We start from the raw sequence: 14,195 nt of genomic DNA on the forward strand, positions 1-14,195 counted from the left end.
TATCACAGTATTTTTTTTTTTTAAAGCAAAGACCAAATTCGTAATGGAAGTAGCCTTGGGGTATTATTGTTGGCAGTTTTGATGCCGGTTCATTTAGGTTGAAGACATTTTTCTAACAGTGCTTAGAATTTGGTTGCGCTTAATCACAACTCATGAGAAATTCATGAGGCCTGGTAATGCTTTACTTTAACCTTTAGAAGAGAATTAAACAGCATCACGACTAGCTGTGGGAAAAAGTTGCCTAGTGAACAGGCAGTCTTCAACTTGAAAAGTTGAATTCAAGCTTATCTGTTGGCTGACCACAACTCCGAATGCATTTTTTTATATTGTACATAATAGGCTTCTAGGCCATGCCATAAAAGCTAATTTAACTGTTGATGTCTTGAAGAGTAGAACAAGGAATATGGGATTGGAATACAGTTTTCCTCTTCTGAATCTGTGTGTGTTGCTGTTGTTATTGCTGTAACCTATATTAAGCTGGACTTTCATGCTTTTGCCATAAGGTCTGTTTTCACTGAGGCTGCCAGTATAAATGCAGTATCTAGAAATTGCTTCTATCAATATATATTTGTAGAATGAATGAATAAATGACATCTAGAAATAATTAAAAAGTGATTTAAATCCTTACTACATATTCTTAAGAAACTGTAAGGGAGTATCATTGATAACACAGAGCAAAATTTCATTTAAAATCTTCTTTCTCCATCACAGTGTGGTAGGTAATGCTATGGCCTACCCCCGCTTGTTGTCAAAATTCTCCCAAGACTCTTCCCACCTGGCTAGCACTTTTCTAGATATATATGCTAAGTATACTAAATACACTTGTACTTATATATAGGTGTATATCTGTGTAGTTTTATATTATATGAGAAGACTTGAGAATTCATGAGCTAATTTGTACATTGTCACTTCTTCCTGAATTACTCTAAAAATCTCTCTTAGAGACATTTACTCATTTCCTCACTGGTTCATCCATCCTTTCATTCTGTTGCTTCCTATATCAGACATGCTCTTTTATAAGCTAACACACTTTGTGTTTAGCCTCATGTTTTACTGAAGGCAAAAGATTGCCCATTGATCTCTTTGTGTCACAACCAAGACTAAAACTTTAAAAATAGAGCTCTTTGACTTTCTGTGTTCATCTGGTAAGAAAAATGTTTTGGAGAAAACTGGAAGGGGGTGTGGTGATGTCATGGTTGTTTTCTCTTGTGGGTTTATCTTCCTGTTCTGTTTCTGGTTTTCTAAGTTTGTTGTTGGTTCAAAGAACATTTTTGTAAAATGTGCTTGGGCACCAGGAGAGAGATATTGAACTGAGCCTTCATCTCTCCTATTCTCAGTTAGTTGGGTTCCTTTGATGTGGGCACGAGGCAGACCACACTGTTTTGAGTTTTAAAAGAAGGAAACACAAAAGTCATACTTATTAATAGCTCTTTTTATGTCTTTAATCCTATTTTATGAATTGTATGTAGATTTTTTGCTTCTATTGTTTGAAGTGTTCTCTTCAGTAGCATGAAAAGTGTAGTCCTTTAGCTTTTGTGTTTGTCCTATTTGCTTAGTAATTTTACACTGAAGCAAATGTTACTGCTAAGCCAGATTACTTTAGGGTGTCAGATTTCAAACATTTGTGTTGGTCATTTACAGTAGCCCAACTACTTCTTTTGCTAAAACTGCCTTTGGTTAAGTTCTTCTGGTTTACCTCTTTTTACAGAAGCAAGTTAATGATATAAAGAGAAGTCCATTAAAGTTTCGAAGAGTGTAGTTTATCTATCAAAAGAAGAAAATGGAAGCAAACTCATCTTTTCAAGACATATTTATTTGGTACCTATTATGTACCAGGCACTGTTTTAAGTATTTGGGATACATCAGCCAGTAAGACAGCTAAAAATTCCCATTCTCATACAACTTACACCAAAAGCTTATGTTGCCTTGCTTATTGTCTGATCTATGTTTAGTTGTGGTGTACACAAAATCCAACTTTAGCATTACAGAAGAACAAGTAATTAAAAGGGTAACTGAGTGAGTTAAAGGCAGCTATGCCTCTGTGTTTGGTTGTAATCTTTTGTTTGTACAGGGTGCGTGGATTTTAACATAGGCTGTGAGTAATGTAGCACAGACTTTGTTTTTCTTCATTTCAAGGGCAGATCTTTTTCTAATGTTAGTTTTAAGCTCACATTTCATATCATGTAATGATTCTCATAATTCTCCATGATTGCCACTTTCCTACATTTAGAACATTCAGATATGTAGCTAATAAATTAAAACCACATCTCATTTCATAAGGGATGTGAGCCTACTCATGCCAAAAAAATAATGACTTCCTTTTATTTGTACGACAGAGACTAAAATTAATCATGAACACCTAATCAGTATGCACTGATTTGTAGGAAACAAAAGCATTTTAGAGAGTTTTCTTACAGATTTTTTCAGTATAAGATCACAGATTCTCGGGGACCTTATAATTCAGCTCCCTGATATAGTGGAGGAAGGAATCAAGGCTGAAAGGGATTTACTGACTTGCCTGAGGATACACGGTGAGTAAACGGCAGAATTGAACTTAAACCATCTCCTAGACCGTCATCTGTCCCTGTATTGCTCTGTTTCAGATGACAACACCTTTCAATATCTTTTCCAGTAAGGTCTTTTCCCTATGTGGGCCTTACATCAATTTATGGCATAAATGAAGCAGATGCTTTTGTGCCCATCTCCAAATTAAGAGAATAAAGGCCCTAAGAGTCTTAGTGACTTGCCGAGTCACAGTAACAAACCTGACAATTGAATTGACTTCTTAGAGTTCTATTTCAAGGCTCTTTCCATTATTATGCCTTTTTTCCTTTTAAACTAAACACAAAGCTAAGATAAATATAGGTTTCATTGTCTGAATTGAGTAAGATAGAAAAGTGATCTCTCATTGTGACTTCCTGTGTAAGCCTTTTTGAAATACCAAATTATCTCCTGGTTTATATGCTCTTTTCAACTGACTACATAGAATTTGGTGGAATCTTCCAAAATGAGTATGTTTTTCTTATGAATCCTTTTCATTACCAATATGAGACAAAATTTTCAGTCCATTCCATTCCTTTCAGCCACTCCAATTTAACACCCCAGATTTGTGTGTGATATAAATAGCATAATGTCACCTCTTTACTGAATAAGTTCCTATATTCTCACAAACTGAATATAAGAAAGACATCATAAATGCCAATAACCAATAAGAAATTGGTATAGATATCCCATAGTTTTTTTTTTTTTAATCCATCTCTATTTTTGAGAAAGCCACACTTATAGACTTCATGTTTGGTGATGGTCAAGATTTTATGGTTGGTTGTTTGTTCGAAGTAGGCTCCATACCCTGCACAGAGCCCAGTGTAGAGCTTGGACTCAGGACCCTGAGATCAAGACCTGAGCTGAGATCAAGAGCTGGATGCTTAACCAACTGAGCCATCCAGGCACCCCTTGTGCTTGTGCTTGTTCTTAACTATATCATAGCTTATAAGTCTAGTAATGACCCACAGGCTGCTTTCTGACTATGAATAATCACCTTGGCTAAGAGCATCTCAGCTTTTTCAGGAGATTGGATTCTGAAAGTCAGTATTGTTTAATTAGTACAATCACATGTATATTAGCTTTTAATTAAGAGAGGACCTTTGTCTTTAAGTTCTTTTATTAGTCTGTCAATTAAAAATATTTCATTCCAATACTTTCCTCCAGTTAAATGAGAAGTGACAAGATTAAGAACTTAGGCAAAACATTATTGCACATTATAATTGGATGTACAAATCCAAACACTCAGTAATCAAGCATAAAATAACCAGAGCTCACGAATAGCCAATAAGTGAATCAATGTCTATTTTTCTAAAGTTAAAGTTTGTCCCTGCACTGATGGTTAATGATAATTTGCAAATATCATGAAAAATGAGAGCCAAATAATCACTGTACTTTAAAATATGAAAATATAATGCCATAAATCCTAAGCTGATAAATACATAGGCAAACAGAGCTATTCATTTTATTGACCATCTTATTATTATATATAAGTATGCATATGTATAAGCAATATATATTATAGAGCTATATATAATATTTTCTGGTTCCTCCACCTTTTTTTAATATTTATTTATTTGAAAGAGTAAGAAAGAGCATCCAAGTGGTGGGGAAGGTCAGAAGGAGAGAGAGAGAGAGTTTCAAGCAGACTCTGAGCAAAGCCTGGCATGAGACTTGATCCACAACTCTGAGACACAACCTGAGCCAAAACCAAGAGTCAGATGTTTAACCAACTGCACCACCCAGGCACCCCTAATCCCTCAACTTTTAATAGATGCCTCAGTTTATTTAAAAATGTTAGATTGAGGGCTGCCCTGGTGGCTCAGTGGTTTAGCGCCGCCTTCAGCCCAGGGTGTGATCCTGAAGACCCAGGATCACGTCCTGTGTCCAGCTCCCTGCATGGAGACTGCCTCTCCTTCTGCCTGTGTCTCTGCCTCTCTCTGTGTGTCTCTCATGAATAAATAAATAAATACATTTTTTTAAGTCAAAAAAGTAGTCACTGCTCAAAAGAGGCCTAAAGAATTCATATATAGAGACATAAAATGGACCTTGTTCAAATATAAAGACAGATTTGGTCATTTCACTCTCCTATCTAAAATGTTTCAGTGACTTCCCACAGCTCTTTGGCTGAAGACCAAATCTTTGTTAAGGGCCACCAGACTTTTTCATGACCTGCCCTGCTTCCCACCATGGCTGCAGACCCAAGAATTCTTCTTTTTCATGTGTTCACTTGTTCCTTATACCAGCTACCACTTCTCTCCCTCCTCTTCTTTTTTTTTTTTAAAGATTTTATTTATTTATTCATGAGAAACATGAGAGAGAGAGAGGCAGAGACACAGGCAGAGGGAGAAGCAGGCTCCATGCAGGGAGCCTGACGTGGGACTCGATCCCAGGTCTCCAGGATCATGCCCTGGGCTGAAGGCGGCGCTAAACCGCTGAGCCACCTGGGCTGCCCCCTCCTCTTCTTTTTATACTCTTTCTTCTTCCTCCCCCTTCTCCTTGTTTTTCTTCCTCCTCTCCTCTTCCTCCTATCATCACACTTACATTAAGCAAACTCATTTTACTGATGTAGCAAACTGAATGCCACTTATCAGGTTATAATGGAAACCATAATTACCACAAGACTTGAATACTTGAGGCTTTATGTCCAGCCTACCTTTCCAGTCTAGGCACACTATAGAGAAAGCAAAATCATATCTGGAAGAGTTTATAAATGAGCATTGTTTTTTAAAGAAGGAAATGAGGTCATTTTAATGTTTAGTGGTATCAAATTAAAATTGCCTGATGGACCTTTCCCATCATAAGGATGTTCTTGTCAGTGGAACAAAGATATGAAAGCCTATTGACTTATAGCACTCTGCATTACTCTAATTTTCATTGAGAGTGAAATAAACAGTCTGAAAAAATAATAATAGGAAAGTCTGTTTGCTAACAATCTCTCTTTTTTTCTGAGGACTGGACCTGAATCTGTGCACCTAACATTTGCCTCTCTTTTTTTTCTACTTTTCCTAGACTCATCACCTACCCTTTGGGTTATCTTATTTTTAAGAGACCACTTTCACATTTCAAGTACAATCAAGGTTATAGGTCACAGAGTCACACTGTCCTATTAAGATAATTTTGTTTTAGCCTTCCATGAAATCAAAATGTTAAGGGCAAACTCCATCTATTGATCACAGTAATGACTATAGAGAGTGTAGGCTTTCAGAAGAGAGATCTGGAAAATACTCTAGAGTATTCAAGGAAGGAATTAAGGACCATAGAACTTGAGCTGAACCTCACAGGGTAGTTCACATTTGAATGAGCAGGAGTTCTGGCAGTTATTTTTCAAGACACACATTTTCATGTCCAGTCTAAATCTTCAGTATAGTATCCATTTCCTATACAAGAAGGTAGTAGATATATTTTTATGACAAATGTATCTTCTTTTCCTGAATATTTTAATATTTTAACATATGTAATTCTTTTTTTTTAAGGTTTTGTCTATTTATTCATGAGAAACACAGAGAGAGAAAGAGGCAGAGACACAGGCAGAGGGAGAAGCAGGCTCCCCTCAGGGAGCCTGATGTGGGACTTGATTCCGGGTCTCCAGGACCACGCCCTGGGCTGCCCATATATGCATTTCTAATTTCAAAGTTAACATATTAGTCCATTCAGGCTGCTCTCATAAAACATGACAAAGTGGCTTAAATAACAGAAATTTATTTCTCACAGTTCTGAAAGCTGCAAGTGTGTTGATCAAAGTGCTGATCAATTTGATTCCTGGTGAGAGATCTTCCCGGCCTGTGGACAGTTGCCTCCTCTCTACTTTCACATGGTGGAAAGAGAGTGAGCTCTCTAATGTCTCCTTGTATGAGGATACTGATCCTATAAGATCAGGGCTCTGCACTTATGTCCTCATTTAACCTTAATTACTTACTTCCAAATGCAGCCCTACTGGGGGTTAGAACTTCAACATGTGAATATTTAAGGGACACAATTCAGTCCATAGCATGTATGTTCATTAAAACTATAGGAATATGAGGTAGAAAATGAACTGTCCCATAATCTCAACCCATTGACCTCTTTTTATCATTGTTCAGATCCTTCCGTGTTTTCCTCCTGTATATTTTTCTGCTTGTGTGTGTGTGTTGGGAGGGATACAAATAAAGTATGTGTTAGTGTCTATGATTATACTTTGCATATTGTTCTGTATTTTTCCCATGTAAAATGTAGCATGTAAAATTTTTTAAAGTGAAAACGTGCGTATTCATTCTTTTTAGATGCCACATTAATAATCTATTGTATTAATATACCACAATGGATTGAACCATTCAATTTTTTCTTGTACTGTCTCTTTAAGGGTGGGGACTCAGTTTCCTCTCACCCTCCCACCTCTCCCAGACCCAATCTTGCTGATTTTTTAAAATTCCAGGTTTTAGGTCCCACTGGTTATAAGAAGTCATGAAATTCAGCTCCTCTGGTTTTCAAAGCCAAATATCATGGGGGTTCATCCTCCTCATGCAGGCTCCTGGATTTGGGGGTCTATTTCTCTGCCCTCCTCTTCCAGGCACTGTCCCTCCCTCTTGCAGACAGCCCATGAGTCTGTTTAGTTCGACCTCAACCCTTCCTGCCACGTCTCTTATTATTAGGATACCAAATTGTTGTTTATATTTATATTTATATAGTTATACTATATAATATAGTTATATTTTCAAAATGTTGTCTTTTGATTTTAATTATAAATCATCAATTAAATTAAAGAACACGTAAATGAATAAGAAAGATCAAAACTGTTCATTAAAATACGTGTTAAATTTATGATAAGCATGTGTATGTAAGCCACTGTGGGATCGTAGAAGGTGGATCTAAAACAAAGTGGGGGTGGCCCCGGTGGCGCAGCGGTTTAGCGCTGCCTGCAGCCCAGGGTGTGATCCTGGAGACCTGGGATTGAGTCCCACATCAGGCTCCTTGCATGGAGCCTGCTTCTCCCTCTGCCTGTGTCTCTGCCTCTCTCTCTCTGTGTCTCTCATGAATAAATAAATGAAATTAAAAAATAATAAATTTTTAAAAAATAAAATAAAATAAAACAAAGTGGAGGGTCTGTGAATCCCACCTGTACCAGAAAAAAAATGTAAGCTGTGCTTCAAAATGTGACTAGAGGTCAGAGAAGATCAAGAAGTTGTTCTAGGAAGAGGATGAAGCAATCCAAATGAAAAAGAGCAAAGTCTATCCTGGAAATTATAAATAGTTTATATTTATAAACTATTTGTGCCTGAGACAAAAAGGACTGCCCAGAGATGGGTTACAGAGGTGGAAAGGGCTCATTTACCAACAACTTGGTCAATAGAGATAAGACATTTGAACTTCATCCTGAAAACCTGGGGAGGCACCAACATATCTAGATGTGGATTTAGGAAGCCTATTCTAATACACGCATGAAAAAAATGGTTCAGAAGGAGTCTTCTGGATTCAGGAAGACCAAGCTGTGGTCCAGTTGAGGCAGACATTAATCTCTTCATTGTCATAATCATCAAGGGTGCAAAATGAAACTCTTACAAAATTTCTCTGTAATTGGAACTGAGTTAACTCTGGAAGACTATATGCCCAGGAAGTAGGGATGATTGGGGGTGGAGGGACTTTTCATTTTCTTTTGTAGTCAGACACTTTTGTATTATTTGGGTTCTTATTTTTTTTTTAACCAAGCATAGACTTTAACAATAAAGAATTTTTAAAGCTCATCGGTAACAGATAGGAAAAATCTGACTTAGAAATTTATGTGATAATTATGGAGTGCTTTGGTGGATCACCAAATCAGTATAAACCCAAATTTTAATATGGCTGCTATAGCTGGTGTAATGATCCTTGGTTACATTAATATTTAAAAAATATTCCAATGAAGAGTGTTTATACTCTTTTTTGTAATAGATTGTAGCTGGAACCATGTGTTCACCAGTCAACTTGGCGCATGCTCAGGAGAAATGAGCCATGAGTGAAAGGACCTAAAATCATGTTAGATAAGGAACTGCTACAGAAAATGGGTTATGTAGACCATAGACCATGTAGACCAGAGCAGGTCAGACAAGATATTTGACTTCAGTTATTGATGATGTGTTATCAATAGAGAAACATTAATAATTATGATTTAATTATGTTTCATTAAATTTCTAATAGAAATAGAAAACCAGGAGTTGGAGTTGTGAGAGGACAGATTTGACTTAAAAGAAAGAAAAAAAAAACCTGAATGGATATCATCTTTTTTTATGTCTAGAAAGCTGACAATTCAGATGTTTTGGCCAGGTTCTCATAGAATGGCAAAAACTGTACTATTCCTTCATTTGACTATCCTGGCCAATTATATTGTGATAGGCTCCACAAAGTTCAACTACATTTATTTGTATGTAAATTCATGTGATAAGTTTGTGTTTTTTTTCTTTCTCTTTAAAAAAAACTAACATGTTCATTTCTGAAATATCTGTTGTATCTGTTTTCAAACTGGCATATGAAAGGGTGGTGTTAATAATATTAAATAACTGGTTTCCTCGGCATTACTGGATCCCTCCCCAACTTAACCATTCACACCTTCTCTTCTCACCCACACTATGTACCCCAGCCTAACTTGCCATTCTTGTTCCCATGGTTTTAGCACTTATTTTAAAAATATTTTTATTTATTAGAAAGAGAGAGCATGATGAGTAGGAGGAGGGTCAGAGGGAGAAAGAGAAGCAGACTCCCCGCTGAGCAGGGAGCTCAGTGAGGCTCAACCCCAGGACCCCAAGATCATGACCTGAACTGAAGTCAGATGCTTAACCAACTAAACCAACCAGGCACCCCCCACAAATCCCCCCCCCTACCATCACAGTTTTAACACTTATTCAAGTTTTCTTACCCCAAACTGTTGACATTATACCTTCTCACCAACAAAGATAGAGCCAGTTGAAAAAGAGAGCTGCCCTAAACCATCTAGTTCAGGTCAGGTGTCAAATCCTCAGAAGATGACATTGTAGTTTCATTCCATAGGTTTAGGATCCTGATGCCTGGGCAGATCATGACCACCCTACAGTCCTCCATTAGCGGAGGAGTCAGGTTTATCCAATTTGAGGGCATTCAAATCAATTACTGCTTGGAACTTTGAAGAGAGAAACATTCAGGGACAAGTGTAAAAGCACCAGAACTGTTCATGCCTGTGCCAGATTGTTAAGTTAAAAAATTTAGAAGCTAGTGTCTAGAATGAGATGTTTAGAATTCAGGAAGGGGTATGTTTTAACTTTATCATATAATAGCAAGAATTGGTCTACTGTGATGTTTGGGGGACAGGAGAAGGAAGAGAGCAGTCTTTCACTTATGTACTTGTATATGAAGACAGTTTATATAACACAATACAGAACTTTTAAACAACAACAACAAAAATTACATTGGATTTTGGGGTCGTGCTCTGCTATTCCATCATCCTGGGCTGGTGATATGATTGTAAGGCCTAACAAAGGCAACACAATTTGTCTTTACTGCTGAACTGATATACTTCCAAGATGGCTAATGTTTAAGCTCTAGGAAAATATCGATTACCTAACAGAATTTGGACCATAATTTTGCAGATAGGCTCAAGTTCTTGGATTGGAAAGTAGATGTATTAGGGTTCTCCAGGAAACTGGAACTGATAAAAGAGAGAGATAATAAATAGGCAGATAGATGATAGATGATAGATAATAGATAGATTATAGTTAGAGATAGATAGATAGATGATATATGTAGATATAAAGAGATTTATTGTAAGGAATTAGCTCATGTGATTATGGAGGCAAACAGATCCCAGATCTGCAAGTGAGGTGGTCACCTGGAGACCCAGGAGAACCAGTGGTGTAGTTTCAGTCTGATGCTGGCAGTCTCAAGTCTTAGGAAGAGCTGATGTTTCAGTATAATACTGAAAGCAGGAAAAAAAACTAATGGCTCATTTCAAAGGCAGTCAGGCGTGAGGAATTGCCATTACTCAGGGAAGGGTCAGTCTTTGCGTTGTATTTAGACCTTCAGTTGATTTAGTGAGGCCCAGCCACATGAAGGAGGACAATCTGCTTGAATTAGTCTACCCACTTAAATGTTAATCTCATCCAAAACATCATCACAGAAACATACAACATAACATTTGACCAGATGTCTGGACACCCCATGCCCCAGTCAAGTTGACATAAAATTAATCATCACAATAGAATTCGCAGATCCAGCGTTACTGTTGCTTATCAGTGTGTACTGCATGCTCTGTGCTTTTTAATTCTCTCTCTCTCCTAACCAGGAATTCTTTACTTAACGTCAACTCTTAGTCATTTGGAATCTACTACACTTTTGTTGATGGTCTGTGCTCGAGATGGCGGTGGGCTCACGTCTCTCATTAATGCTGACATCACTATACACATTCTTCAGACAACACTGGCACCTGCTGAATTTGAAAGTCCTAAGTATACTTTCTCAGTTTATGAAGATGTACCTGAAGACAGTCCTGTGGGAACAGTGAAAGCAAAAGAGTCCTTGAGTAAGTACTTCTTATGCCCTCTTAAAATCCATTATTGGAACATTTCCTGTGTTTTCTTAGGCTGTGTAATCTTGAATAAATCTTTTCCTTTCTCCATGCAAGAAGAATGAAGACCACAGGATCTGTGGCTTGCTTTGTTGTTTCAACATTATTCCTATCCTACATTTTTTCCTAATCAAAAAAGTAATAGATACTTTTAAAAGTCTAAAACAATACAGAATGATTATAATGTAGAAAATATGCATCTATAACCCATTCCTCCAAACATACACACGTGCACGCACACACACACACACACACTTTTCAATTTTTTAATGAAAATACATCCTACTGTATTTGTGGTTTGACAACTACCCTCCCCCCACACTTTTATATATTAAGGACAGTTTTTCAAGTAACTGGATATCATTCTGTCTCATTAAAAAAAGACTGCATAGTATTTTGACTTAGATATAAACATGTTTTCTTTAAACATTTTCCTTTTTCTATTAATTGGAATGATTTATAGTCAGTTTTTGCTAGTTCAAATAAGACTCAAGCAAATATCCACATACAACTTATAAAGGTTTCTGTGCAGGGTAAATTCCTAGAAGTGAATTATTTGTCCAAAGATCTTGTTAGGCTCACAGGCTACTTCCCTGTCCTCTTTCGCTTCCCTTAATCTTGGTGGGGATATTTGCCATTCACAGGTAGTAATCATAGGAAGCATCAAGCATAAGCTTAACTTGGCTTCCCCAAATATGTAAAACAGGGATCCATATTATTTTCTGAATATCTTTCCCTTTTACTTAATGCAAAATGATTGAAAGGAAGGTAGTGAAATCTGTGGCTTGCTCCTTGTCCATTGGATATTACCTTTGTCTGCTAATACATCTTAACTACCTGTCCACTTTTCAGTATATTTTGAAGGAAGATTTAAGATATCACATAGTGTTTTCCATGGATATAGTATATATATATATATATATATATATATATATATATATATATATATATGTATATGTTGATGCTTTAAGTTTTCAGTGTTTCCAGTAAGTGCATATGGGGATTGCTTTTTTTTTTTCTCTCTCTCTTTTTATTCTTTTTATCTCCCCCACCCCCAACCTTTCTTTTCCAGATTCTTCAGAGCCAATTTTCTATAGAATCTCCTCTGGTGATGTGGACAGAAAGTTCTCTATTCACCCATGGCTGGGCATCATTCGAACCCAGAAGCCTCTGGATCATGAAACACAGCCCGTGGCTGTGCTTACAGTACAGGCCCAGCTTGGCAGCTCCCCAGCCTACGGCAGTACAGAGGTCAACATAACTGTAATCGATGTCAATGACAACCATCCAGTATTTCCCAAAGCCTCTGATGAGGTTAAAATATCCAAGACCACACTGCCTGGCACAGCCTTGTACCTTGCCCGAGCACAAGACGAAGATAGTGGGCAGAATGGATTCATCAGATATACTATTGCAAGCCAGATCCCAAGCATCTTTGCCATTGACTCGGGCCGTGGTGTCGTGTACCTCAATCAGAGTCTGGGGAGTGACGTGCCCCAGAAGTGCACACTAACACTCATGGCCCAGGATCTGGGCATTCCTCCTCGGGCATCCCTGCTAGTGCTGACAGTAGGAATTGAAGAACGAGAGCAAAGCCCATCTTTGACTTTTGAAAACTTGGTCTATCAAGTGGAAGTTAGTGAGTCTCTCTCACTGATGACCCAAATCCTGCAAATCCGGGCCTACCCACTTGGCCCACAGCACACAACCTCGCAGCTCCTGTACTCACTGGAACCCAACACAGACTCTGCTGTGTTTGGCATCCATCCTTACACAGGTTGGATTTATTTGCGACGACAGCTTGACTATGAATCCACACAGACATATAATTTTAGAGTGTTTGCCTGGATCCCGGAGGACAGATTGTCGCAAAATGTGAGCACTTCAGTAATTGTTCATGTCCTGGATGAGAATGACAATTCCCCTACCTTCTTGCATGATGTGTTGTTTTTGAAAGTCGAGGAGAGCCCTGTTCCCCAAGGGGTAATAGGCAAAATTACAGCAATTGACAGAGACTCGGGAAAGAATGGACAGCTGTCATATTTCCTTTTGTCTGATGGAAAATTCTTCAAGATGAATCCTAATACAGGTAGCATTTTGTAGCTTCCACTTACTCCTTTAAAATCAAAATTAACAAAACTCAAGTCTTTTAGTTATAACATTAGTACAAACATGTAGTTGAAATTAGTTTTTAGTAGTTACCTTATTCAGTTAGAGAATTGTGATTTTAAAATGAAGTCAAAATTGAATGGAATTTTACCTGTATTGATCCATATTTCTCTTGCCTCACACCCACATATTGCCAATATATGGCTCTTATTCTGAATTAGAGGTACACTCAGGATTGGACCAAATAAGTCCCTATGCAAAGTTTAATTATCTCCCCAACCACTCTGTTTCACTTGTAGATTTTTTTAAAATAAATAAATAATAATAATATTTTTTATAAATAAATAATATTTCATAAACTATAAATGTCATTGAACTAAAGCTAGAAAAAAATCCAATTAGGTAAGATTGCAAAATCACTCTATTGATGCATTTCCCTATTCTCATTCTGATAAGGGAATCATGATGAAAGAGGCAAATATTTCCACTGAGTATTTTTTTCAAGTCTTCATTATGAAGCTAAATATTAAAACTCTATTATATTTTAAATTTTATATTGCAGAAATTTACAAATATTTTATTTCGCTCTGCAACCACCTACAAATAAAATACGTTCATATGGCAACCATACAGCCTGTAGAAACTGAGACGCAGCTCAAAAAACATGCCCTAGATTATGAAGCTAGAAGGAAGTAAGAGGAGCCCACCACTTGTACAACTCCAGGAGGCACCATTTATGTTGTAATTGGTACCTTCTCCCCCGTGGTGGGACAGGATTTGAATTCAGTTCTGATGAACTTCAAGCCTTTACTCCCTTAAAGTGCCTGTTGTGTGAATTAGGAACAGGTGCTCCTTCGTCCAGCAGATGGAGCTTTACACCAGGGCACATGACTTGCCCAGAAGGCTGCTAAGTGGATTTCAGTTCCCATTCACGCCCAAGCTGGGACGCCCTCTGCAGGGCACAAACTGCACAGCAGTACAGGATGATCTGCTGGCT

At 37.5% G+C, this 14,195-nt stretch overlaps 1 protein-coding gene across 1 annotated transcript in view; it reads left to right on the plus strand.

Annotated features, from left to right (window-relative positions):
- The window catches only part of DCHS2 (dachsous cadherin-related 2), a 223,280-nt gene that overhangs the window by 129,464 nt on the left and 79,621 nt on the right, over positions 1 to 14,195 (plus strand). Inside the window, exons 4-5 of the mRNA XM_055336271.1 lie at positions 10,808 to 11,044; positions 12,162 to 13,178. Of these exons, the coding sequence (XP_055192246.1) occupies positions 10,808 to 11,044; positions 12,162 to 13,178 (1,254 nt within the window). The remainder of the gene's footprint in view (positions 1 to 10,807; positions 11,045 to 12,161; positions 13,179 to 14,195) is intronic.

This window comes from Nyctereutes procyonoides, unplaced genomic scaffold (genome assembly GCF_905146905.1).
Source record: "Nyctereutes procyonoides isolate TBG_1078 unplaced genomic scaffold, NYPRO_anot_genome, whole genome shotgun sequence".
In the NCBI taxonomy this organism is placed as follows: Eukaryota; Metazoa; Chordata; class Mammalia; order Carnivora; family Canidae; genus Nyctereutes; species Nyctereutes procyonoides.